Raw genomic sequence first — 26,544 nt, 5'->3', positions numbered from 1 at the left:
AAATAAATATGAACTAGTTGTGGAGCCCTCGCTTCGCGCCGGGGGCTCCGTTTTGAATGCGAGTTAAAAAAAAAAGTCTTGATCTATTTTGTAAAAAAGATTTTTTTTTCCGACATCTAAAATTGAAGGGTTGTTCCTTTTGTGAAAGTTGCTTCTTTTAGCGTTAAAGTTAGTTGATCTATTTTGTAAAAAAGAATGTTTTTCGACATCTTTTGGTAGCATTGAAGGGTTGTTCTATTTAAGAAAGTTGTTTCTTTTATCGTTGGAGACAAAAAAAAATGTAGCGCAGTAGTGGCCTATGTGGGTCCTACTGTTTGAGCGCAGTGTAGAAGTCGGAAAGCGTGGTGGGTGTTATTATTCAGTATTTTTGGTGATATTGATGAGATAAATAATAAGTTAGAATATAGGTATAAAGTGAGAGTTCGATTTGTATTTTAATAAAAATTAGGGGTTAGGTTTGTGAAAAGTGAAAAATTAAATAGTACTATTCATAATAAATAAGAAAAATTGTATGTTGTTAATATATTCTGTATAATATTGGTACGAGGCACTCAGCCACTTGCGTGGAAGTCAATATGGTCTTTCTTTATGAATTTATTATATTACTGTACATGAATCATGATGATTCATAAACATTTGATTCTTCTTCAACTAACCCAAGGCAAAGAGGGAGAAGAAGTGTAAGAAACATTTGATTCTTCTTTATATAAATTTAGGTTTGTTTCTTTATTAATTCCCTTATTCATTCAATTATTGGTTGACGATTTGCCTGCAGGAAGTTCAAAGTCAACCCGACCCGGAATGGCTTCTTTTGTTAGAATTTCAGGTAATTCATCCAAACCAAACTCAAAATGTTGATATTAAGAAACATTATAACTTATCATTGAAAGAATCATTTGTATTTATATGAATCATGGACATAAGGTTATACTTTGAATATCTTCATGTTAACTTTCTGTAAAAAAAAAGAAAAAAAGAAAAACGAATTCTTTCCTCAAAGCTAAAGTAAAGTCAAGGGTAACTGTAGAATGATATAGTATATAAAATATAAATGTTCGTATGTTGTATAATCTTGTTACCAGTCGGTGGCGGATGCGGATTCACCTGGGGCGATTTTTTTTTTTTAAAAAGTAGCAATTTTTTCGGGCAAAATATGGAGGATTTTGGGCAAAATATGGAGGTTTTTTGGCAAAATTTGAAGGTTTTTGGGCAAAATTTGGATTTTTTGTACAACATTTGAAGGTTTTGCGGCGAAATATGTAGGTCTTGGGGCAAAAAAAAAAATATCCACGGGGCAAAGTCGAAAAATCTGAAATTCTTACACTGAAAATTGCAAATCACTGGGGCGGGCGCCTCCCCTTGCCCCTACATAAATCCGCCCCTGTTACCAGTGTTCTTGTAACATAATTACAGTTGGTTGAGTGGTAAAAAGACTCAGTTGGTTTTCGGCCCGTATCCTTGAAAAAATAGGTGCAGGTTCAAATCCCGGGGGAGTTTTCTCCAAAGGTTGTGCCTCTGGTATCCTTCACTCTGTGCGGGCCAAGCAGTTAACGTAAAGCATTCCGGGTACGCTTTGCGCGATGGATGCGAGTAGTTTCTTCCTAACGTATGTGTGGGTGGTAAATGAGAGGATTCGATGCCAAAATTGTCGTTCTAAAAGGAAAAGGGACGTAAACGGCCACCAGATAATCCAATTGCGTACATCCGAGTAAATATGCTCGACCTCCTCTGTTCACCCATCAAAACGCATTTACAATCTTCATAATTCACTACTAGTACAGGGTTCTTCACAGGATTAGGTAATTTTCCTTCATATATATGTAAATTTATAAGTTATGTTGTTCCTTTTGGAATTGCAGTGTTGATATGGGCGGATCTGTTAGCTGCATTTGCAATGTATGTGATGATGACCTACTTAACAAACGTTTGGAATCTAAGCACTACACATGCTGCTGGTATCATTAACATTTGGAATGGAATCACACCAGTTTTAGTCATTATGTTTGCGTTCATTGTTGACGCCTTCCTAGGTGACTTTAATATGCTTGTGATCTCTAGCATTTCGTATAGTATCGTAAGTGATTTATATCTGCATTTCTCGAGTAACCAACACTTTCTTCAAAAAAATTTAAAAAATCCTGAAATTAATTTTAAATTTTTCAGGGATTAGGACTATTGTCCATGTCAACTCCACCTGTTTTTGGCCCGTGTAACGACTACAAGGAAAAATGTATCGGAAATACACAAAAAGTCCTGTTTTATATCTCGTTACCGTTAATAGCAGTCGGGATGGCTGGTCATGTAGTCTCGTTAGCATCGTTTTTAGAACTACAAACGAAAGTTGAAAATGAAGAGAAAGAGAAAGTTGAAGCTAAAGAGGGAGAGGGAGATAAAGACGAGATGAAAATATTATGGCAGATACCGGGTTTGATTATGGTGGTGGTTGTACTAATAGCTGGAGGTATTGGGCTTCCATATATAAAGCCATGGTCGATTCGGTTCGGTATACCTGCTATATGTACATTGGTGGCAACTATTTTGTTCTTGACGGGATTTAAGGATTACAAACGGATAAAGCCAATTGGAAGTCCGTTAACTATTACATTGAGAGTTTTTGTAGCTGCTTCTCTAAATATATCTCAACCAAAACCGGATTATAAACAGCTCAACAATGAAGATGGTGTTCGTTCCACCAGCAGCCTCAGGTTAGCTGGTTCTCTCTTTTTAGCTCTTCTGTTTAAAATAGAAGCTGGTAGTAAATGTTGATTTTCTTAGATGTGGCAAGATGGGCGGGTCAGGGAGTTGGATAATGAGTCCAAATGGGTTTGATTGAAACAAGTCATTTTTGGTACAAGTAAAGAAAGTCCGCTTCGAATTGGACTTACAAGTTAACACTTTTTCTAAATAGTTTTTTTTTTTTTTTCTTATAAATAAGGAATTTATATGTGACTGCGAACATAATATAAGTCGACTAAAATTATTTGGGCAAAATCCATAAAAAGGTAACATATTATACCATTTTTCCTATTTTCGGTAATCTATTTCGTTTCAATATAAAAAAAGGAGTCATTTTTCTGAAGTTAAACAAATAAAGGGGTGTCGTTAACTTTCTCTGTTAAACTGTATCATGTGCAGGTATTTTTGTCTTTTTGCATAAAGCTTCAAGCACACATAGAATCAGATTCAGTTCATATTCATATTTGTTCAATTGTTCTTCATGTTCTTCAAAAAAAAAAAAAAATTTGAGATTTTTTGACAAATTTAAACACCAACACATAAATCTTATTATTATTATTAAACTATAATCCTTCTCACACAAATATTCCTTTATGCCACCACTTCGTTATTATTGTTGCTTGGCTATACAAGATATTCTTAGAATCAATTGTTTTTGTCCCTACAATTCAAAGTAATTTTTTTCACTGCCAATTTAAACTCGTCATTCGAGTTTGTATCTAGCACCATATCTAAAGATTCCAAAGTTTATCACTTGCTGCCATTTCTTTTCAGCCTAGGTTCAATTCTAACCTTCAACACAAAACAATGGCAACCAACTCTGTTCATCATGAGATTTGCCAAACGTATCAATTGTTTGGATTGACGCCTGAAATCAGTCGTAATGTATTCCTGAAGCATCGATTAACACTCTATGTGAACGATTGAGGATCAAAACAGCACCAACCTTCATAATCGATGATGAACAGTAAGGGTTTTCTTCATGAACTTCAAATCGTAATTCGTGATTCAGGCCACTTCAGTTGGTGATTTTAGCACGAAAGTTGCTCGATATTAATATACTAACACTCGACAACCAATATTAATAACTGAAACTCACAGATTCGTCTCAATTGATTTGTTGACCATATGAGCATAAAGTTTGACCTCAGATCTGAGAAAATTCTGCAATTGTTAAACGGATCTGATTGTTGACGAGAATTATAATAATGTTTAGGAGTTTAAATCTGGTCTCAGAACTCGTTTTACTTAACAAAATCAAAAACCCTCAAATTTCATTTGAAGAAGATGAAGAACAAAGATGAATATGAACTAAATCTGATTTTGGATTTGTTTGTGTGCTTGAAGCTTTATGTGAAAAGACGAAAATACCCTCACATGTATGACACATGATACAGCTTAACAGAGAAAGTTAACGACACCCCTTTATTTGATTAACTTTAGAAAAAGGACTCCTTTTTTTATATCGAAACGAAATAGATTACCGAAAATAGGAAAAATGGTATAATATGTTACCTTTTTATGGATTTTGCCCAAATTATTTTGGTGGTTTAAGGTTGTATACTTTAAGAAACAAAAAAGATATGTGATTTTGAACTTATTTGGTCCATTTTACCCATTTACTATAAAAGATTGTTGAACTATTTCACCTTTGCTATCTTGCTATTTTTTATTTGGAATTTGTTAACGACAGGCCTTTAAGGTTTTGTCGTTAACGTGCATAAAATGATTGTACATGGTGGTTACACATTGACTTAATAGTGACAATCATTAAATTGTACAACTATTTTATGCACGTTGGTGCTTAGACAACCCAATCAAACCCGCAATACTCTTACACATTTATTACAGGTGCTTAGACAAGGCAGCTATTAAGTTACCAGACATGCACGAATCAGAAAAATGGAAGGTTTGCAACGTACGTGAAGTAGAAGATACCAAAATCGGTATTCGTATGCTCCCAATGTGGCTAACCTTCATTGTAATCGGAATCGTGCTTTCTATAGGTAACACCTACTTTCTCGAGCAAGCTAATCACTTGGATAAAAAAATCGGAAAAATAAAAGTCACCATTCCAATCTTCCTTTTATTCTATAACGCCACAAGTTACGTATCCACATACTTCTATTCGTTTTTGACAAAATCGTTACCGAGCAAAAAATACGCTCCGCCAGTCGGGATTGCAACAGGTATGATTATCTCGGTGTTATGTTGCATTACTTCAGCAAAAGTGGAAACTCGAAGACTAAATCGGATTAGGGTTCATGGGTTAGTAGACAAACCCGATGAGATGATACCGATGAGTATATTTTCACTCCTTCCACAATTTATGCTTCTTGCAGCCGTTGATGGTATTTCGAATACGAGTATTAGTAGTTTTTTTAAGCACCAAACCCCTGAGTCTATGCATAAGTATTTGGGTCATTTCACAAAGGGTGTGTTAGGGTTAGGAAGCATGGCTAGTGTTTTGTCTGTGTATGTTGGGGGAAAGGTTAGTGAGAAAAATGATAAGCCGAATTGGTTTCAGTTTTCGTTAAATAGGAGCCATTTGGATCGTTATTACTGGGTGTTGGCTGCGCTAAGTGCGGCTAATCTTGTTGTATATGTTGTTATTGCACTTTTTTATAAGTATAAGGAATCACCAGATGATGTCGATGAAGGAGAAGGCGGACAAATGGATCCGGGTTTTAATGACAATGCGAAATTTTGTTGTTGTTAAGGTAACATGTTACGAGTACATTTTGTACATGTTGCTCATTCCTCTTTGGTAAAATCTATTTTGATCATTATTGGTGTCTATTTCATGTATATTGTAATTGTAATTGTAATGTAATTGTAATATTGTAATGATTTTGACGTAAATGTAAAAGTGTGTTGGTGCTTGCAATTACAATTATAATGAATCCATATTCTTCTGTATTGTTTCTTAACTGAATGAATTTCATTAAGTTTGTATTATTTGTAGTTAATCATCCATCTTAGCTTTTAATAGTATGAAAGACTGGAATTTTTGTGTGGAGGGCTAAATTTAGAAGGCTCCTATTTCGTGTCAACTTTGATAGAGGAGAGGAATAAACTTAGGCTCGGTTCGTTGTCCTTTATGCGATGAAGATATTGGATCTATTGAATATTCTCTTATATTTTGCAAACATGCCATGGATATATGGAGAAAAGGTCTACAAGCAGCGGCGAAAATATTAAGGGGAAGGAGCACCTACTTTCAGTAAATTTTAAATATCAGGCTTAAAATTTGAATTTTTTTATTTTGCTCTCGGTAGATTTTTTCCAGGCCTAAAAGTATTCATATTTTGCCCCTAACCTAAAGGCCCATGACCCAAAAGGTTTATTTTCATGGAAGAATGGAAGAAAAAAAGTTACAGTGAATATGAACGGTTTTATAAAAATTTGCCCCCGGTGAAAAAAATTTATGATTACGCCACCGTCTAGAAGTGGTGGAAGTTCGGGAATGTTTTTGTAACCTAAGTATCGAATCCGTCTTATGCGACAAAAATGGGTCCATCAATTCGAGTCGGGGAATTCGTTTTTGACAAGCAATTGAGTGAGCTAAAGTTATTTCATATGAAAAAATGTTAACCAAAAAAGCTTTAACAATAAGGCCTCTTCCTATCTTTCGCCACCAGCTCCCGTTAACCCATATTATCCTTAGTTATTTAACTAAGATAGCCACCAAATTGTTAAAGGCCATGTTAGCGAGTCTTGCAACAATCACTCTCACGGAATTCATGGAATCTACTATTTTTTTATTTGTACCTTGTGTTTAATTGTCTGTACACTTTATATTTTATATGTATATTTTTGGGTATTATTTAGTACAAATATGGAGTGTTTAGTTAAAAGAATTTTTTTTTTTTTTTTTGGTTGCTGATTTAGATGAGAGAAGTTGAAATTAAAAATTAAGTGGAATTAGAAGTATTAAGCCAACAAATAAGTAAAGGACTAAAATAACCCTTGATCGTATGACATCATTAAGCTGATGAGCTCTTCGTAAATCAAACCCAATTTGAAACCTCTAAAATTGACTTTGCTTGTACCAAAACGCCGCAAAACTGCAATCTGTTCTTCCTTTTAATTCGGCTGCAATTTCACTTCCTGCAATTTCTTTACCGTAATTTATATTTCCTGCTGGTATGATCTTTCGTTTAACCTAAATTTCTTTTTGTTAATATCATGCACACCAACTGTTTGATAAAACTTGTCAACCAGAATTTTTTCTACCTTTAGTAGCATTTGGCGGCCGTGACTGTTAAGATGTGAATGCGTTTTTTTTCTTGTGACTCTTGTGTGTGACTCTCGTGTGTGCAGTTTTTGCCATATTGAACTTGTATATTTGAAATTTATGAATGTTATTTTGGATGACCACATTTTGCAAGTCAAGTTGATAGATTTGAATTTAAGTTAGTAAATGTGCGAAAGTTGAGATGTATAATTGTATAAGTTTTGTGTGAGGCAAATTTGGTTAATATATTTTGAATCTAATTGTATTTATATATAGTAAGTTTTTTTTTTTGTGCTTCAGGATATTAGAGTTCCTTAAGAGGTGTTGGAAGAAGAATAAGCGAGGAAATGGGAAAGGCCTCAAGAGATAAAAGGGTATCATTGATTTTATATTCTTTTTTGATCTTTATTGGTGTATATGTTATAGTTTGGCTAGATAAATTTTGTATAGGATATTTATTACCGGAAAGCAAAAGAAGAAGGTTGGCGTGCACGAAGTGCCTTTAAACTCCTTCAAATTGACGAGGAGTTCAACATATTCGAAGGTGAGAATTTAATCAACAATGGAATTATACATATTGGCAAAACATCATTCATATGTATGATATCATTGATTATCAGGAGTTAAACATGTGGTAGATCTATGTGCTGCACCCGGTAGCTGGAGTCAGGTATGTCATACTTTTATGTCAAAATGATCACTTTATTTTTCAATTTTATGTCTATCCTTATTGTCCCCTGGTAATAAATTCATTTGTTTAACCTATATAAATATATAAGAATCAACTATATGCTTATGCTTGACTAATGTATATATTTGACTTTTTTCCTCTTCTCTGAAATCGTAATTTTTTTTGATCATTTCAAGTATCACTCCGATTTAAGATACCACTAGGTTTTACAGTTTTCTCATTGAAAATTTCATTCTATTGCTTACATCTCATTTTTCCTATAACAGGATGTGCACATATATTATGCCTAGAAAACGTATGTATTTTTATCTATTAACAGCTTGAATGCACTGACATATTATTATGCACAAGTATACAAACATCCTTTTATGGCTGAGGAACCCTGCTTATTCACATAATTTTCTATTTCTATACCGCAGTGTATTTGATGTTAGTTCTAATGTTTGGATGTATTATAGCGCCTTTTCTATTTCTTTTTCATATATCTCCACTCTTTTTCCTACATTTCTGAATATTTCCTCCTATCGTTTTCTTGTTTCAAGTCATAATGGCTATTGTTAAGGTATGATGTTATCGTCGATTTTCTTCATAAATGCATGTGTAACAAGTTTGGAATTGGTTAGACATGTCTTTTCTTGCTCTATCATGAGGCCTGTTCATGTAGACTCTGCTTTTTTTTTTCTGACCTTTTTTTGTATGATAAATAAGAATTTTACAACGGTCATAATATTATACTATGTTCAGTAGCTTTTTTCCCAAGCTCCACTATGGTCACAGGTCCAGGGGCCGTATATATAACCTTCCTTGTTTATCTATGGTTTATTGAGCATTACCAAATTGTGTTCGCATCAATATTTTATGTGGTGCACACTTGCACTACACTAACATTACATCTTCAATTTTCAATTTGTAGGTTTTGAGTCGTAAGTTGTATCTCCCAGCTAAGCTATCATCTGATACAAAGTAAGTATAGTTAGATACGTTTGAACTAACATTACATGCAAACCCGAGTGTCACCATTTACATGTAACCCCTAATGTGGATTTTTATTCCTTTCAAGAGAAAATTTCGTGTCTTTTAACACATCGCCTAATTTGGGTGATGTGGGCATTACATTATGTCTTTGCTAGTTCAACTGTTCAAGCGACTACAATTTTCAGTAATGTTAATATGCCGAATTATACGAGATTTTGTATATAACTGCATAAAATTAACTTTCTGTTTTCTTCTTTTAGTTAAGACACCTGCTTCTAAAAGATATGTGTAATTTACAGGGATCAGGAACTTCCGCTTATTGTTGCTATCGATTTACAACCCATGGCTCCAATTGAGGGTGTTATTCAAGTTCAAGGAGACATAACAAATGCTAGAACTGCAGAAGTGGTGTGTTGAAATGTTTTTCTTCTTTATATATCATATCACCATCACTTTTTATTATTCGAGATAATAATAATCTGATGGTTCTTCATATGCCCTTTTTATATATATATATTTTCAGGTAATTAGGCATTTTGATGGATGCAAGGCTGACCTAGTTGTTTGTGATGGTGCTCCTGATGGTAAATTTACTAACATGCTCTACTACTTGTCCAATTTCCTTGTTTCCCTTAACTTATTATATATCACAATGCAGTAACTGGACTCCATGACATGGATGAATTTGTTCAATCACAATTGATATTGGCGGTATTTCAACCATTCCCTTCTTTATAATAGATATGTTTAATATTATATTGCGAAAAGGATGTAACTTTTGAATAGCATTCGTTCCTTTGGTGTTGATATATATCTGTGAATCTCTGAATTTCGTTCAATGGTAAAAGGTATTTTGGAAAATTGACTTTCAGGGTTTAACAATTGTAACTCACATACTCAAAAATGGTGGTAAATTTATTGCAAAGATCTTCAGGGGGAAAGATACAAGCCTCTTGTACTGTCAGGTTTGAGATCATCCTTAATGTGTTGAAGTCATTGATCTTTAAGTAGCCACTTTATGATGGGTGATCTGCTTTATCTTGCAGCTAAAACTATTTTTCACAGAAGTAACTCTTGCAAAGCCCAAAAGTAGCAGAAATTCAAGCATTGGTGAGTTTCACTTAAGCCATGTCTATTTGAGCTAGCGTATAGATGTTTCCCAAGTGACCACCAAATACCCATTTTCCCGTCTTGAACGTAAACGGGTAAACGGATAAGGTTTCTTGTTCAGGCTACCCGGGGTGGGGGAATATCTTTTACTGAGATGTACGCTGACCGTTTCTGACCCTTACTTGGCCATCCTAAGTTTTGCTGCTAGTAAAATTTGAACCTCGGTGTCAAGAAATATACGATATGAAATATGGATACCAACATGTGTTTAGTCCTCTATCAATTAAGTTGATGGTTAAATTACCTTTTTTTAAAACTTAGAATCATGGTCTGTACTAAAATTAAAGATGATAAGCAGTTTTCATATGGAGAGATTATAGATAAGGATTTAAGGGGAGTACTGCTGTCAGTCAGCATATAATAGATTATGGTAGGTATGTCCGGGATGCATGTTATGTTTGCACATAATGTGTTCGATGACTATAGTCTTTGTCGTGTTTATGTGTGAAGTCATGCTTTTATTGTTTTAAGCACTATAATTGTGATGGAATTATTGGGTTTGTTGCAAAGGGAAGACTTTAGCTGAATGAAAATTGACCACTCCTTAAATGTTTTTGTTAGAGCCAGATTATATAATGCATAAAATGTAAAAAATGTTCAGAGTAATAATAAACATAACATTGCTTGGATAATTCACAAAAAAGTTCATATCATTGCTCTATTTTAGTACTTTCATTCTTGGCCCTTTTGGTCAGTGTAGTGCTGCACATTTAGAAATCTTTAAACTCGTAGTCATCAATATAGAGCTCAAACTATACGTAATTATTCCTTTTCCATGCAGCCTTCATTGTCACTTATGTTGATTATATAATAGCTTCTATATGCATAAACACACATGCACACAAAAATTTGGTGTAGAAACAGTGATGAGGGATAGCGTGCAAAAGAGTTAATAATATCATGTGGTCTGAACTTGATATTTACAACCAAGGGTTGGAATGAAACACAAAGTGGCATTCCAGTGACCCAAAAACAATAATGAATACTGTACGAAAAGAGTTTATATCACAGATTTTGTGAAACATCAATCATTATCATGATGTACATGTGTACACTGTAATAATCATCATAATTACGATGTCATGAATTAAATCTGATTATTTCATTATCTTTGTTAAATAGAGGCATTTGCTGTTTGTGAGAATTATTCGCCTCCTGAAGGGTTCAATGAAAAAGATCTGCATCGACTTCTTGAGAAGGTTGGAACTCCTTCTGGTGCAGACGACTTAGGTATCTTAATCAACCATTTATGTACATCTCGATTGGATTTTATGTTATCGAAATCTACGTATTATCTTGTGAGATTCTTTATTTTGTTGATCTTCATTTAATCATTATACTACAGATTGTAGTAGTGGATGGCTAGAAGGGCCAAACAAGGTTTATATACCATTTTTGGCTTGTGGGGACCTTAGCGGTTATGATTCGGACCGTTCATATCCTCTTCCTAAAGCCCCTGACGGAACTTACAAGATCTTGGACCCTGTCCAGCCTCCAATTGACCCTCCCTATAAAACAGCTTTGGAAATGAAGAAAGCTTCTAACCATGGAGTATAAAAAGGTTTACCTTACGTCTCGGTAAAACTAACCATATTACTGCTTCTGTTTAAATATTATCGCCAACTTTTGGCTTACTTGGTTCGAACTTGGTTAAACTTTGGACATCCATGGTACTAGATTCAAAATTCTGTACCTCCTAATTTGTTTGACAAAAATTAGTAATTTTACCAGATGATGTGGTTGATTCAATTTCACTCGGTATGTCGGATAGAGAAAACCTTATCTTTTTTTTTTTTTTTTGGGCGAAAAAGCGAATACTCATAAGAAAATGATGACGTTTTTCAAAAGAAAACGCTCTTAACATGAATACAAAAGGACAAAAGAAAACGGGGAAGCTTGCACCTAAAAAACAACTATCTAAACAAAAACTATCTATAAACGAGCTTCCTTAACATCCCGAAAGAAACTTTACAAACATTTAAACCAAACAGAAACCAAAAAATACACGAAAATAAAAGGAATGAACTAATCGGATCACAACAATCAACCTCAACCTCGAGGACCCGCTCTTATCTATTTATCTATCTTGTATTTAAATTCATTATTACCCTTAGAAAGTTTGATTTCAACTTTGTTGTATAACTTTCATAGAGTGAACCTCAACATATCATATTACAAGATCACATACTTTACCTCTACATAACATTCATGGTTTCTTAATCATTTTCATGGCTATAAACACTCCTCTCGCCTTTTCTCTGCGACACATGACCACACAACATACTATAAACTATAAAGAAGATTATTGTTACATAAATAACATACCACCACAGCCATGATTTATTCACATATTTGAATAAAAAATGTAGTATTCAAATTTAACAAAAATTACCAAGTGCTACTTGGATTCTTTGTTAATGTTAATGAAACAAGCTTATGCGTAAATATGACACAATTCCATTCATGTATAAGAACCATTTTACTCAACACGGTGAATCGTCTTTATTGTTCACAACCGTTCCATCCGTTCCCGCCAAACTTTGATACTTATCCTTCCTAGTCAAACGAGTGCACTCAAACTTCAACACATTACCTATTTCCTTTTGAACATAATTCGCGACCTCGATTGCAGTCTTTCCACCTCCACAACTGAACTCCAACGGCAGTTGACTCAAAAAGGTAATCTCATAAGTAGGTCTATAATTCATTAACAGAAAAAATAGGTCGAGTAACTTATAACCACGAGTCGTTGTTCCATAAAACAAGCTCTGTTTCGTATTAATTGCAACAGGCACAATGTTATCAGTGAGCTCTGCAAACAACGCACTAAATCGTAACAAAAATGGCTCCCTACATGTAGTTCCCTCGGGGCATATAACGGTGTCGCCTTCTTTAAGCAACTGTTTGATGTACATTGCGTCTTTTTCTCTTTCTCTTGATAACGCAACGGTTTTAAGCGGAGCTACTCTTTCTGTGAACTTACTAATACTATATGTGACACAACTGACTTTTCTTCCTAGCGCATAAGCGATAAAAAAAGGATCTACTACAGTTCGATGATTGCATACAAAAAGTGTACCACTTGCGCCTAGTGTAGGAGGTGGAAGAGTGCCATTGATGATTATCTTGACTCCAAGGATCTTAAATAGAAAAGAAGAAATCTTCGGGGTGAAAAAAGTGTAGGGTAATATCCGTACGAGTGATAGTGACGCGCCTACTGTCATCCATAAAAACATTAATAGCGCTGCTGTCGGTGTAGGCCTTTGAACTAAACGACCTTCGTGAAAAATAATCGTACTTAGAAGCTCGTTCTTAGGTACAGGATCGCATTTCGTTCTTGGTACCATATATGCTTCCTGCGACATGAATGAGATAATCAATAACAATTACACTTGTTATCTATTAAATTAACTTGAATTTGGATGTCACATATTGTAATAATGTGGAACGTATGAAATCAACATAATGAGAACATGGCAAGGCAAACATGAGTAAAATTCCATAAACTGCCTATTTACTACTGTGTACTTTGGTGCCTTTAATGTTTCACATGCCCATCATGTTTTTTGCATTATCCACATACATAAAGCTCGAGTTTAGTTAGCTTGTGTTCGATGTTTAGTACATGGTTCGTTTACTACCCCTGAGCCTTTTAGTGCTTTTGTAATCGGTTATATCTTTATTCGTCTTTTTTGTTTTTTTTTTATGAAAAAATTTTGTTATAAAGTTAACGTTATTTTGGAGAAAAAAGAAAAAAGAATAAAATAAAATAAAACAAGAATTTGTAGTACGGATTGCTTGACCTTAAATGCTTACACGTCGATATGTATTTAATGTCGTAGCCAGGATTATTATGTTGGATGGACCAAAGGATAATACGGAGTAAGTACGAAAATTAAAATAAAAATGTGAAAAATATATAAAAAAACAGAGTTACTTCGACACGACCCTCTTTCACATTACAAACTACTAAATGCCAACAAATCAATCAATATTCACAAATGAATAGTATATACGGAATAGTATGTTAATATTAATATTAATATTAATATTAATACGGAGTAAGTACGAAAATTAAAAAAAAAATGTGAAAAATATATAAAAAAAACAAAGTTACTTCGACACGACCCTCTTTCACATTACAAACTACTAAATGCCAACAAATCAATCAATATTTACAAATGAATAGTATATACGGAGTAGTATATTAATATTAACTAGTTGTGGAGCCCTCGCTTCGCGCCGGGGGCTCCGTTTTGAATGCGAGTTAAAAAAAAGTCTTGATCTATTTTGTAAAAAAGAATTTTTTTCGACATAACATTGAAGGGTTGTTCCTTTTGTGAAAGTTGCTTCTTTTAGCGTTCGGGTTTTATTTTAAAAAGAAAAAGTTAGTAAAGTGGGGGTTCGATTTGTATTTTAATAAAAGTTAGTGGGTTAAGTTTGTGAAATTTGAAAAAACTTTACGTATAAAGTGGGGGTTCGATTTATATTTTAATAAAAGTTAGGGGGTTAAGTTTGTGAAAATTGAATATAAGTAAAAAAAAAAAAAAGTTAGTAAAGTGGGGGTTCGATTTGTATTTTAATAAAAGGTGGGGGGTTAAGCTTGTGAAATTTGGGGAAAAATAAACGTATAAAGTGGAGGGTTCGATTTGTATTTTAATTAAAAGTTAAGGAGTTAAGTTTGTTGAAAGTGGGGAAATGAATAGGACTATTCATTTCCACTATACCATTTAGATATAGGTAATTAAAAGTTAAGGAGTTAAGTTTGTTGAAAGTGGGGAAATGAATAGGACTATTCATTTCCACTATACCATTTAGTATAACAACCCTCACTTTTTGACTTCTGAAATTACTGAAATGACCCTAGGGTTTACTGTCTGACTATACGTATTAATTATTTAAGGGTTGTTATATACACAATCAATTTAACGTTGACCAAATAATAAATTTTTATTCGACACTCACTGCTAATTAAAATTTATGCATTTCAGTAATATTATTTATAACTATTAATCTATAAGTAATAAATAAAAAGTGACATTTATATAAATAATAAAACAATTGGGAACTAAATAAAAATAAATACAAGTCATGAATTAGTAAAAAGAAAATAATACTTATCATGTAGTAAATGTAAATAATAATAATAATAATAATAATAATAATAATAATAATAATAATAATAATAATAGTAATAATAATGAGACTAAAGAATCTTAAACAATTACATCCTTATATTGACTAAAAATAAAGTATAAACTAGTACATCCTTATGTTGACTAATTATAAACTAGTACCACCTTTTGTTGACTAAAAATTATAAAACAAAATAAAATCATTAATTAGAACATCCTTATGTTGACTAACACTCTAATACTTGCACTATATAAATACTCCTAGACTCCTAGTTTCTCATTCACAAATCACACCAAAATCCTCTCTCAAAAACAATCTCTCCCTCTCCCTCTCTTGTGGTATTCGGATCTTCAAGCTTGTTCTTCGTGTTCTTCAAGAATCTTCAAGGAGTTCTTCAAGATTTTCAAGGCTTTGATCTTCCATCTTCATCGTGTTCATCTTTTCTTTGTTAATTATCTTGAATCTTCAAAGGTATAACATAAACCCTAAACTATTTACATAAACTTTGATCTTTGATAATTCATATTCATATTATAAACTTGTTATTCATAAGTATATACATAAACACACCTAGATTTATATATACATATATACATGTAAAAAAAATATTTTTATATATATATATACGAATTATATATACATATACATATTAAAACCTTAAACCCTAATTACACCTAAACTATAATTCTTAAACCCTAATTAATTAAACTCTAAACATTTATGAAACCCTAGGACATTAATTACTAAACCCTAGTTATTAATTACTACTTTAATTAACTAACCCTAATTAATGAAACCCTAATACTACTTAACATGTATACACTATTACTATTACTAGCACCTATAACCTACTAATTATATTGTAGCACAAAAATATTTTGGGATATGTATTAGAGATGTATAGATCTTCGAAATTTCTTGACGAATGGTTTCTACGAGATTCTAGGCAGAGGGTTTGGATTTCCGATTTAAAGGGTCCTATGGCTCAAGCCCCTAGATCTAAATTAGCCATTCGAAGGGAAAGGGGTGATTGGAAGCTTATCTAATACGGCAAGTATCCTAAAATGGAAACACTCATAAAAGTAGAAACTCTCTAGTCATAGAAACTTAGTAAAATAAGAAACTTTCTAAAAATAGAAACTTTATAAAAATAGTAACTTACTAGGAATAGAAACTTAGTAAAACAAACTATACTTAAACACATACTTAAACTTAAACATGGGCAAAACACTTAACTACTCTTAAATGTCAATAGGTTGACTTTCCTGCTCACTCGTTCAACTCTTTATTCCGAGGAATAACTCTCTCCCTACTTACTAAGGTGAATTCATAGCCCCACTCTTTATTGCTAGCAAACTTATTTAACTTATTTGGGGTGAGACACATGCTGCTTTTACTATTTACAATTTAGACACAAGTACCAACTGCTAAAACTATGCTATACCCGGCTACGTCCGACTAAGTCCCTACAGTGATATTTTTAAGTGCTGCGGCATGCTTATTTATTGGGGGTAGGCCTATCGGGAGTAACGTCCCCGATACATTTGACTCAGTCTTTGTATTACTTGATAATGAAATTTAAACCGACAAGGACAGACACAACTTGTCATGGGGCAAACTTGAACGTTTAGTCTAAATATCACGCACTGGCATAACTTTTGGATCTGCGAGATCTACTTTTTGATCCTGCGGGAGATCAACTTTACAACTAAATCTTGTGGTCTAAAAACAACGATAACTACTTTTGTTAAACCTATGAACTTCACTCAACCTTTTTGGTTGACACTTTAGCATGTTTTGTCTCAGGTGCTGTTTAATTCAAGCTTTCCTATCTACTGCTTATGTGATGCTACTTGGACATAGGATCAAGAGATTATCGCATTTATTACTTCTGCATATGAACAATTACTTTATCGTTATTTCCATTATTGTAACGACATTTCATTTTCCGCTGCGTACTCAATAAAGTTAAATTTTCTCATTTAGTATTGTTCTCGTATTATAATATGTTGGTTTATTTGATATTAGTAACGTTTCTTCCAGACCCTATTGGGAGGACGTTACAGATTGGTATCAGAGCATAACCAGGCTGTTATAGAGAACCAGGATTGCATTTTTATGTGTGCCTTACTTGCTAGCTAGGGTGCCTTAGCAATCTAGGAAACTATAACCTTTCCTGCCTTACACTTAAAGCACTTAGGATTGCCTTATAATCTTAACAATCATGCTTTACCAAACTAGACTTAAAGATTCTAATCAAAGTCTCTTTCCTAATGTAGGACTACAACTTTTCTTGACCATAGTGCCTTTAATTGTTGACTTTAACTGTTAAATGCTACACTATACTTTAGAAACTTTACTTATCTTAGAAAGCCGAGCTAATCTAAGAACTCTTCTCACTTTCCTGAGTACTATCCAATTACACCACCGCATCTAAATGCGACACAATGATTTCAGAAATTCTTGACATTCATAAGTCATCTGTCATGGTTATGTGTATTACATATGTATTACATGAAATATTATCCATGATTTTGAAACTCTTATAATTGTTACTACTCACACACAAACGTATATAACTCCCTGTTATATCACGTACCTATATGCCTTATGCCTTTATGCATCGGTTTGTGAATCGAAAAATGTCATTGGGTTATCACAGTATACGAATTGAAAGTCTTTAATCAAAAGATTATTAGATTACATACTTATCACTTTATGATCTCGACACGTCATACTACCATTATTAAAGTATAGACACATCATATCTTATTATATCTTATCGTATCTATCCCAATAGATTTTGTCTAACACTTTTCCTAAATTCCCTCCGTAAATTAAGGAAATCTTTTTGCTATATACACGTATTCGAGGAGACGAATATATCATCCAGTATTCAACACTAATCTCATATCAAAAACCCTAATTCCAAACACATAATATGGATTCCTCGAACTCTTCGAGCTCCAATGGCAGCGTAACCGGAATGAACGAACCAATCAGCCATCATCTATTTTGGATGAATTGGGGATGGGTTCGTAGTAAACTTAATCAATGGAGACAAGAAGAAGGTGATCCCTTCCACCAACCGAATTCACCTCTTGGTGAAGAACCTGAAGCACTTACTGGCGAACCCGTTCGGAACACTATTTTCACCCTCATTTCCAGGATATCCAGTCACGAATATATAATATCTAAAATTTTAGATCTTATTCATCCACTTGTCCGAACCTCCAATCATCCCGGAATAATAGAAGAAGTCAACAAGCTTCGCGCTCGAGTAGTGGCTCTGGAGAATATGGTGCGAAACCTACGAAAACCAGCAGCAGCACCAGCAGCATAACCAGTACCACCAGTACCATCGGCATCACCACCAACATCACCACCAACATCACCAGCTTCACCAACGACAACATCCGCATTCCACGCCTCAACATCACACTCAGTACCTCAAACATCAACATCATACACCCCATAGATACCAAGGAATATTAGTAATAATGAGTTAAGATGTATTGACTCATTCTTCCTGAAGAATTACATATGTATACTTTATATATATGGATTGGAACAATAGTAAATCTTTTCGTACTAAGCTATTACGTGTGAATCTTAACTAGTATGTACTACATGGTTAATTCATATCATAATATGCTATGATGTACATCTTTTGTTAATAACTTAACAATCGTTAATCATTGCTTCAACACAATAAACTCCATTTCGTAATAAACCAAGTGTATTACTCAAATACATGATTGATTGTATACTTTAATTTTCGATGTACTCGAAACTTTCTAGAAAACATCATTAGTGCCTTATGAATTTCACAAGAATTCCACGAGCACCAACATCATATACTGAAGTATATCAATAATAATGAATGATGAAGTATTGATTCATAACTTCATTAGCGAAATATTTCACGACAATTATGAAATCTCAAAGGTTTTGGAGATTATTTATTCTCGTTTCAACAGCAAATCAAATGAGTTTAATATTATATTAACTCATTAAAACCATGATTACATCTGAAGAATACATATATGAACGTATATCTTCTCTTTTGTAATTGTGAAAAATATTTTAACGGGTAGGTAAAACCCGAGAGATATTCATATCTCATATAAATATGTTACATTGTACATTCTTCCATTCTGATTCAGCAGTTGTTAACTATACTACTTACATTCACATGATATATGTATATGTTCACCAAAGAATAACCATTTTCATACAAATTCAGTTACATATTCTGATTTTGACATATCGGAACTTAAGTAAAGCTTTAGCAAGTGTTATCTTCCTAAAGATCACTACATTCATGAATTATATTCATTCGTATTCTATGATGAATTATCACATCAAACCACCGAACTTACCATTCCTTACTTTTGAAAATCACAACATTTCTTCGTCAACCGTTAGATCCATTGATGGATGCATCTTACGCTTAAACACTTCAAATTCAAAATTCTTGAAAACATCCTTTGAATCTTGACGATCGCAATCAGCGTTTAATCATCTAAAAATGAAATTTCTTGAAACCATCTCGGATTGATAACCGATGATTCAAATATGGCTGCATTAAATGCAGAGGAAACAGAAAAATTGTAGATGGTCTTAAGGGCCAACAGTTTGATAATAAAGAATGGTACGTTGGAAAAGCTCAAAAGAAAATTTGGAACTGAAAAACGGATTGAGCTAACCATGGAGGAGACCAAGGACAAACACAAGGGCCAAACCCTATATTCAAAGAATCCAGGTAATTTTGGATCCGGTGAAATCTTTAGAGAATATCTTGCTCCGAAGTCATGTTAAAAGCTTGCGGAAAATTTTTCTTCATCAACTTTCGAACTTAGAAATTCCAAAATATCATCATAAATATCCTCTATATTTCGGAAGATATCTTCATAACGATTCATGTCCGCAATTAAGTATCTCTTTGCGATATCTTTATAAAGGAAACTGTTTTAGTTTCTATATTCTGTAAAATTCGAGTTTAAATTATAAATGCTTTGAAGAAGTGTTGGGAATTGAAGCATGAGTTAGTATAATATAATGACGTCAGGCCAACGTGATTATATTACAGTAAGTCATGCTAAGTTTTTAATGGAAGATGATGATTCATAGATTTTATAATTATCATTTTCCATGTTACACGACTCTTACATTCTATTTAACCTCTAAACATATCAAGAAAATATTTTTCTTGATGATTCGGTCTTTTCCGGATATTCTGGTAATATGACAAATTAAATCGTGCTATTACCTTTCCTTTCTACTTTATATATTATGATCATTCAAAACTTCATACCTATGAATTCTGGACCATTACTCGCTTGACTTGAAGTCGGGAAGAGGAAACAAAAGCATAAAGCTCCGACATATAAGGGAAAATATAAAGCCCGATAACGACTCCGAAATTACAAACCGTGTATATCAATGCGTATAGCAATATAAAGACACGGGATAATTAAAAACACTATAACCCCAAGAGCATAGTAGAAGTAAACAGATTCCTCTGGCGGTAAAAGAAAAAGAAGAATGACTGCATATATGGTCAATATAATAACCCGGATCAGAACTGGATTAAGCATTTTCTTAATCTTTTGGAAGTTTGAATTGAGGAAGAAAGTATAGAAGTGGTGAAGATAATGAAACGGAAGAAGCTAATTTATAGCAAAATTCCAAACACAACAATCGAGACAATCCACCGCATTTAATCAAAGAAAATCTCAAATTCCTTAATTACCGGAGAATCAAATCTTATAGATTACGAAGATTTCCTTTAATTCCTTGAATTCCGGAAATCAATCGTGACTACGTCAAAAGTTAAGGCGAACATTTAATTTTCTCATTTCACTCTTTTATGATTGCTTCGTTTATACTCTTCCTATAAACGAATCGTTTTATCCATATTATTCAATAGTGATAAAACTTTATTTTTCAACTTATATTCATCATTAAAATATTCTTGTTGTAAACAATGAAGATCTCTATCAAATTTCATGACTGTGATTTTCACGAACTCCTCTCTGTTTGTCTGCCCTAATATTGTGGCATAAAATGCTCAAGGTTTTAAATGAGCTCAATACTATTCATAACACATTTCATGTATCCAATTTACTGAAATGACTTGTATAACATCATCATTTTGAATGATCTTCGCATTAATGATAAAATGCACTTCGTTGAAGAACCTATAGAAATCATGGAAGGAGAGGTCAAACAAACGCGTAAAAGCAACATACCTATCATTAAAGTCTGTTGGAATTCGCGTAGAGGCCCCGAATATACCTGGGAACGCAAAGACCATATGAAACGAAAATATCCCCATCTCTTCTCAACTGCTGATGCATCCGAGAAGTCTACCTAAAACTTCGGGACGAAGTTTTTATTAACGGGGAGGTACTATAACAACCCTCACTTTTTGACTTCTGAAATTACTGAAATGACCCTAGGGTTTACTGTCTGACTATACGTATTAATTATTTAAGGGTTGTTATATACACAATCAATTTAACGTTGACCAAATAATAAATTTTTATTCGACACTCACTGCTAATTAAAATTTATGCATTTCAGTAATATTATTTATAACTATTAATCTATAAGTAATAAATAAAAAGTGACATTTATATAAATAATAAAACAATTGGGAACTAAATAAAAATAAATACAAGTCATGAATTAGTAAAAAGAAAATAATACTTATCATGTAGTAAATGTAAATAATAATAATAATAATAATAATAATAATAATAATAATAATAATAATAATAATAATAATAGTAATAATAATGAGACTAAAGAATCTTAAACAATTACATCCTTATATTGACTAAAAATAAAGTATAAACTAGTACATCCTTATGTTGACTAATTATAAACTAGTACCACCTTTTGTTGACTAAAAATTATAAAACAAAATAAAATCATTAATTAGAACATCCTTATGTTGACTAACACTCTAATACTTGCACTATATAAATACTCCTAGACTCCTAGTTTCTCATTCACAAATCACACCAAAATCCTCTCTCAAAAACAATCTCTCCCTCTCCCTCTCTTGTGGTATTCGGATCTTCAAGCTTGTTCTTCGTGTTCTTCAAGAATCTTCAAGGAGTTCTTCAAGATTTTCAAGGCTTTGATCTTCCATCTTCATCGTGTTCATCTTTTCTTTGTTAATTATCTTGAATCTTCAAAGGTATAACATAAACCCTAAACTATTTACATAAACTTTGATCTTTGATAATTCATATTCATATTATAAACTTGTTATTCATAAGTATATACATAAACACACCTAGATTTATATATACATATATACATGTAAAAAAAATATTTTTATATATATATATATACGAATTATATATACATATACATATTAAAACCTTAAACCCTAATTACACCTAAACTATAATTCTTAAACCCTAATTAATTAAACTCTAAACATTTATGAAACCCTAGGACATTAATTACTAAACCCTAGTTATTAATTACTACTTTAATTAACTAACCCTAATTAATGAAACCCTAATACTACTTAACATGTATACACTATTACTATTACTAGCACCTATAACCTACTAATTATATTGTAGCACAAAAATATTTTGGGATATGTATTAGAGATGTATAGATCTTCGAAATTTCTTGACGAATGGTTTCTACGAGATTCTAGGCAGAGGGTTTGGATTTCCGATTTAAAGGGTCCTATGGCTCAAGCCCCTAGATCTAAATTAGCCATTCGAAGGGAAAGGGGTGATTGGAAGCTTATCTAATACGGCAAGTATCCTAAAATGGAAACACTCATAAAAGTAGAAACTCTCTAGTCATAGAAACTTAGTAAAATAAGAAACTTTCTAAAAATAGAAACTTTATAAAAATAGTAACTTACTAGGAATAGAAACTTAGTAAAACAAACTATACTTAAACACATACTTAAACTTAAACATGGGCAAAACACTTAACTACTCTTAAATGTCAATAGGTTGACTTTCCTGCTCACTCGTTCAACTCTTTATTCCGAGGAATAACTCTCTCCCTACTTACTAAGGTGAATTCATAGCCCCACTCTTTATTGCTAGCAAACTTATTTAACTTATTTGGGGTGAGACACATGCTGCTTTTACTATTTACAATTTAGACACAAGTACCAACTGCTAAAACTATGCTATACCCGGCTACGTCCGACTAAGTCCCTACAGTGATATTTTTAAGTGCTGCGGCATGCTTATTTATTGGGGGTAGGCCTATCGGGAGTAACGTCCCCGATACATTTGACTCAGTCTTTGTATTACTTGATAATGAAATTTAAACCGACAAGGACAGACACAACTTGTCATGGGGCAAACTTGAACGTTTAGTCTAAATATCACGCACTGGCATAACTTTTGGATCTGCGAGATCTACTTTTTGATCCTGCGGGAGATCAACTTTACAACTAAATCTTGTGGTCTAAAAACAACGATAACTACTTTTGTTAAACCTATGAACTTCACTCAACCTTTTTGGTTGACACTTTAGCATGTTTTGTCTCAGGTGCTGTTTAATTCAAGCTTTCCTATCTACTGCTTATGTGATGCTACTTGGACATAGGATCAAGAGATTATCGCATTTATTACTTCTGCATATGAACAATTACTTTATCGTTATTTCCATTATTGTAACGACATTTCATTTTCCGCTGCGTACTCAATAAAGTTAAATTTTCTCATTTAGTATTGTTCTCGTATTATAATATGTTGGTTTATTTGATATTAGTAACGTTTCTTCCAGACCCTATTGGGAGGACGTTACATTTAGATATAGGGATAATATTAATATTAATATTATTAACTATCAGTAAACGAGTCATTAGCTCTGATGGCTGGTTAAACAAACTCACGAATTACAAACTTAATTAAAATTATACATATATTGATTATTAAAAACCGTTTGCTTATTTTGGGTTACTTTTCATTGTTGTAATTGTGAGCACAATTGCATAGAGCATATTTATAGCTATGCAAGTGGCGGATCGAAATATTGTTCGACAAGGGCAAATAATCACATAGATGAGACTAGTTAGAACCAGATTAAAATCACATATAAATACATCAAAAAATAAGTAATTTGATGAACTTTTTTGAGGAAGGAGTAAATATGAGTGTGAAACGTAGTATAAAAAGTTTACCACAAGAGATTAATTGGTAGAATTGTAGTTTTACGACTAATTGATACGCACCTTACAAATGGACATGAAAGCTTTATCACTCTTGCGGTCACCGAGTCCCAAATCAGGCATTTCACGATCTTTAAATTCCTTCAAGATCGCGTTCTTTTTGCGGGCGCCAATGAGCACACCAGGTTCCTTAACAGTACCTGTTGCCTTACCATTTTTCGACACTTCTAATTCGGTCCCTAACACCTTATCAACCCCTAAGAAATTTTTCGCAAAATGTTCAACCATAATTCTAGGATTTGCAGTTACAATATACCGTTTTCCAAACGAATTAAACACTCTCCATGACTCAGGATGTACATCATTCGCGTAAAATCTAGGCAACACCGATCGAGAAACTAGCTCAATGTCGTGTATTGGTAGGCCAACAATTGATATGAACACGAAAATTTTGATGGCTATGGTTTCAGAAATGATTATATACGTTGTGTAGACTAGTGGAACTGATAATAGGAGTATGAGAGCCCGTACGAGACTTCCTGCTTCGAGTGCTACGAGGAAGAAGTATGGGAAACTGCTTCGAGATACGAGAAGGGTGCCATCGAGATCAGCGGCCACAGTTTGTTCCGATCGGCCTTGATTGCTACATTTGGAGATCGGTTGGTAGTTATTAGGTTGTTGTTTACCCATGAATTAGCTTCTTTATTACTTTTTAAGTGGTTTTGATTGTGATGTGAGTTGAGTGTAGTAGGAAATGGAGAAGTGTTGATAAGGAAAACTGTATACTTCCTTGAATTTTATATATGTAGTTACGATATACTCCATCCGTCTCAATTTTAAAATCACAATTTAACCTTTTGAAACTATTAAATACTTACTTTGGGTTCATTTGATGGTAGGGGGTGTCATGAGAATTGTAAAGTTGCACCATATTAATTTGATTTTTGAAGTACACTATTAGAATATATAAGTTGAGTGTTGGTACTAGAGGTGCGCATAAACTAGTTTTTAACCGGTTTCAATTAAAAACCGTTTGAAAAACCAATTATTTCCAAAATCGGTTCCGGTTCAAGTATTACAGGGTCGATTTTATTGAGTTTTATTTTTACAAATTTGCGCAGTAATCCCTGTGGTTTGTAACATTGCACATGTAGTCAAAGTTAGTAAAAGCATCAATTTTTGATATGGATAGTCCATGTGGTTTGCAAGAGGATACTTTGACTGATACTTTGACTAACCGTGCAATATGTTACAAATCACACAAGGACTATCCGCGCAATTTTGTCTTTTTTCGGAGTTGATTTTTTCAGTCTTGAATCGGTTTTACTGATTCTGTTCTGAATTCTAATTTGGTATAAGTGTATAACCGAATTCAAGTAAAATTCAAAGTAAACTAAGTACAAATTATAATGACTTTGATGTATCATTGTATGAACGATGTATCATTGTATGATCCATCTGGATCTGAATAGTCTTTTTCATATAATGAATGAATAAAACAAATATATAAAGGTAGCGTAATTTAGCAAATTATAGAGTTTTGTTGAAAGGAATATCGCCTTGTAAAGGCTGGAGATGATTACATAAAGAGTGGATGCCATATATATGATATATAAATATATATAAATAAAATAAAATCTCGATAGCTTTATAAAAAAAGATTGGATAAACATTGTTAAATTATTGTGAAGGCTTTTGTAGTTTTGTGTATCCTACGTTCATACATCGACAAGGAGAGGATAAAGAGAAAAAGGAAGTTGGCTATAAAAGCAAAGGCTTAAGGATTTGATAAGCAAACCTATTTGTTGGGCCCCAGCATCGTGTTATTGTTTGGCCTTATTGAAGTTGATCTGTGGCCCAGTAGATGTGTTGGTTTTTTCAGCAAAAAACCGATTTGAACAAGTTTTCCAAAACACTAGATTTTAACCTAACAAAATTGGCGGTTTCAAAATATCAATTTTTTTTTTTTTTTTTTTGAACGGCAAGCTTGCATCAGCGTATCATTTATTTCAACGACACTCATCATTTGCACACACACACGCGTTAGGGAGGAAACCTGAATCGCATTACAGGAATCCGATCCTTTAACCATCCCGAGGGGCAGGCGGACCGGGTTTGAATCCTGAATGGATCCGGAAGAAAACCCCCTGGGTCAAAATATCAAAATTGATCTTACATTTTTTTTTTTTAAACCAGTTATGGTTTTATGAAACCCTTTTTTTTTTTTTTTGGTAGAAAAAACTGGTTCTAGTTTTATTGACTAGTTTTTAAATAACCAGTTTGAATATGCATCTCTATATGCATCTCTAATTGGTACGATGCTCGATTATGGATTTAGGTATATTAGGGTTAATTAGGTTTGTTGAATGATAAGACCTTGTAATCATAACTTTATTATTGTTGCGGTAATCATAGATTACAATATAACTC

General features: G+C 33.2%; 3 protein-coding genes across 4 annotated transcripts; 2 read left to right on the top strand and 1 right to left on the bottom strand.

The window, feature by feature from the left end:
• The first annotated feature begins 543 nt into the window (after positions 1-543).
• On the top strand, positions 544-5,574 carry LOC139882641 (protein NRT1/ PTR FAMILY 5.5-like). Of its 2 annotated transcripts, XM_071866925.1 has the most exons (5): positions 544-680; positions 776-826; positions 1,860-2,074; positions 2,164-2,705; positions 4,588-5,574. In XM_071866925.1, the coding sequence occupies exons 2-5, from the start codon at positions 802-804 to the stop codon at positions 5,453-5,455; spliced, it is 1,650 nt and encodes a 549-aa protein (XP_071723026.1). In that variant the 5' UTR covers positions 544-680; positions 776-801; the 3' UTR covers positions 5,456-5,574. The 2 variants fall into 2 exon arrangements, with proteins under 2 accessions (XP_071723026.1, XP_071723031.1); XM_071866930.1 differs by lacking the exon at positions 544-680 and having other exon boundaries at positions 1,471-2,074.
• A 1,165-nt stretch (positions 5,575-6,739) lies between these two features.
• On the top strand, positions 6,740-11,570 carry LOC139882631 (uncharacterized). The gene is made up of 12 exons (XM_071866917.1): positions 6,740-6,882; positions 7,282-7,347; positions 7,424-7,517; positions 7,594-7,643; positions 8,578-8,627; positions 8,939-9,047; positions 9,163-9,223; positions 9,298-9,350; positions 9,512-9,604; positions 9,686-9,749; positions 10,932-11,039; positions 11,155-11,570. Exons 2-12 carry the CDS (start codon positions 7,321-7,323, stop codon positions 11,364-11,366), a joined length of 921 nt encoding a protein of 306 aa, XP_071723018.1. The 5' UTR covers positions 6,740-6,882; positions 7,282-7,320; the 3' UTR covers positions 11,367-11,570.
• A 688-nt stretch (positions 11,571-12,258) lies between these two features.
• LOC139882624 (glycerol-3-phosphate 2-O-acyltransferase 6-like) lies at positions 12,259-24,824 on the bottom strand. The gene is made up of 2 exons (XM_071866911.1): positions 24,178-24,824; positions 12,259-13,165 (listed from the first exon to the last, which is right to left on the bottom strand). The coding sequence occupies exons 1-2, from the start codon at positions 24,802-24,804 to the stop codon at positions 12,293-12,295; spliced, it is 1,500 nt and encodes a 499-aa protein (XP_071723012.1). The 5' UTR covers positions 24,805-24,824; the 3' UTR covers positions 12,259-12,292.
• Positions 24,825-26,544: the final 1,720 nt, after the last annotated feature.

This window comes from Rutidosis leptorrhynchoides, chromosome 1 (genome assembly GCF_046630445.1).
Source record: "Rutidosis leptorrhynchoides isolate AG116_Rl617_1_P2 chromosome 1, CSIRO_AGI_Rlap_v1, whole genome shotgun sequence".
In the NCBI taxonomy this organism is placed as follows: Eukaryota; Viridiplantae; Streptophyta; class Magnoliopsida; order Asterales; family Asteraceae; genus Rutidosis; species Rutidosis leptorrhynchoides.
Note: the sequence above shows the minus strand (reverse complement) of the source record. Positions and strands in the feature narration are given on the sequence as shown.

Excerpts from the sequence above, each read along its gene's own strand:
- LOC139882641 (XM_071866925.1), top strand. The coding sequence starts at position 802 with ATGGCTTCTTTTGTTAGAATTTCAG. Across the intron at positions 827-1,859 it reads TTCTTTTGTTAGAATTTCAG|TGTTGATATGGGCGGATCTG; the intron begins GTAATTCATCCA and ends TTGGAATTGCAG. Across the intron at positions 2,706-4,587 it reads CGTTCCACCAGCAGCCTCAG|GTGCTTAGACAAGGCAGCTA; the intron begins GTTAGCTGGTTC and ends CATTTATTACAG.
- LOC139882631 (XM_071866917.1), top strand. The coding sequence starts at position 7,321 with ATGGGAAAGGCCTCAAGAGATAAAAGG. Across the intron at positions 9,351-9,511 it reads AATCACAATTGATATTGGCG|GGTTTAACAATTGTAACTCA; the intron begins GTATTTCAACCA and ends ATTGACTTTCAG. Across the intron at positions 9,605-9,685 it reads CAAGCCTCTTGTACTGTCAG|CTAAAACTATTTTTCACAGA; the intron begins GTTTGAGATCAT and ends TTTATCTTGCAG.
- LOC139882624 (XM_071866911.1), bottom strand. The coding sequence starts at position 24,804 with ATGGGTAAACAACAACCTAATAACTACCAACCGATCTCCAAATGTAGC. Across the intron at positions 13,166-24,177 it reads CTTTCATGTCCATTTGTAAG|GAAGCATATATGGTACCAAG; the intron begins GTGCGTATCAAT and ends TTCATGTCGCAG.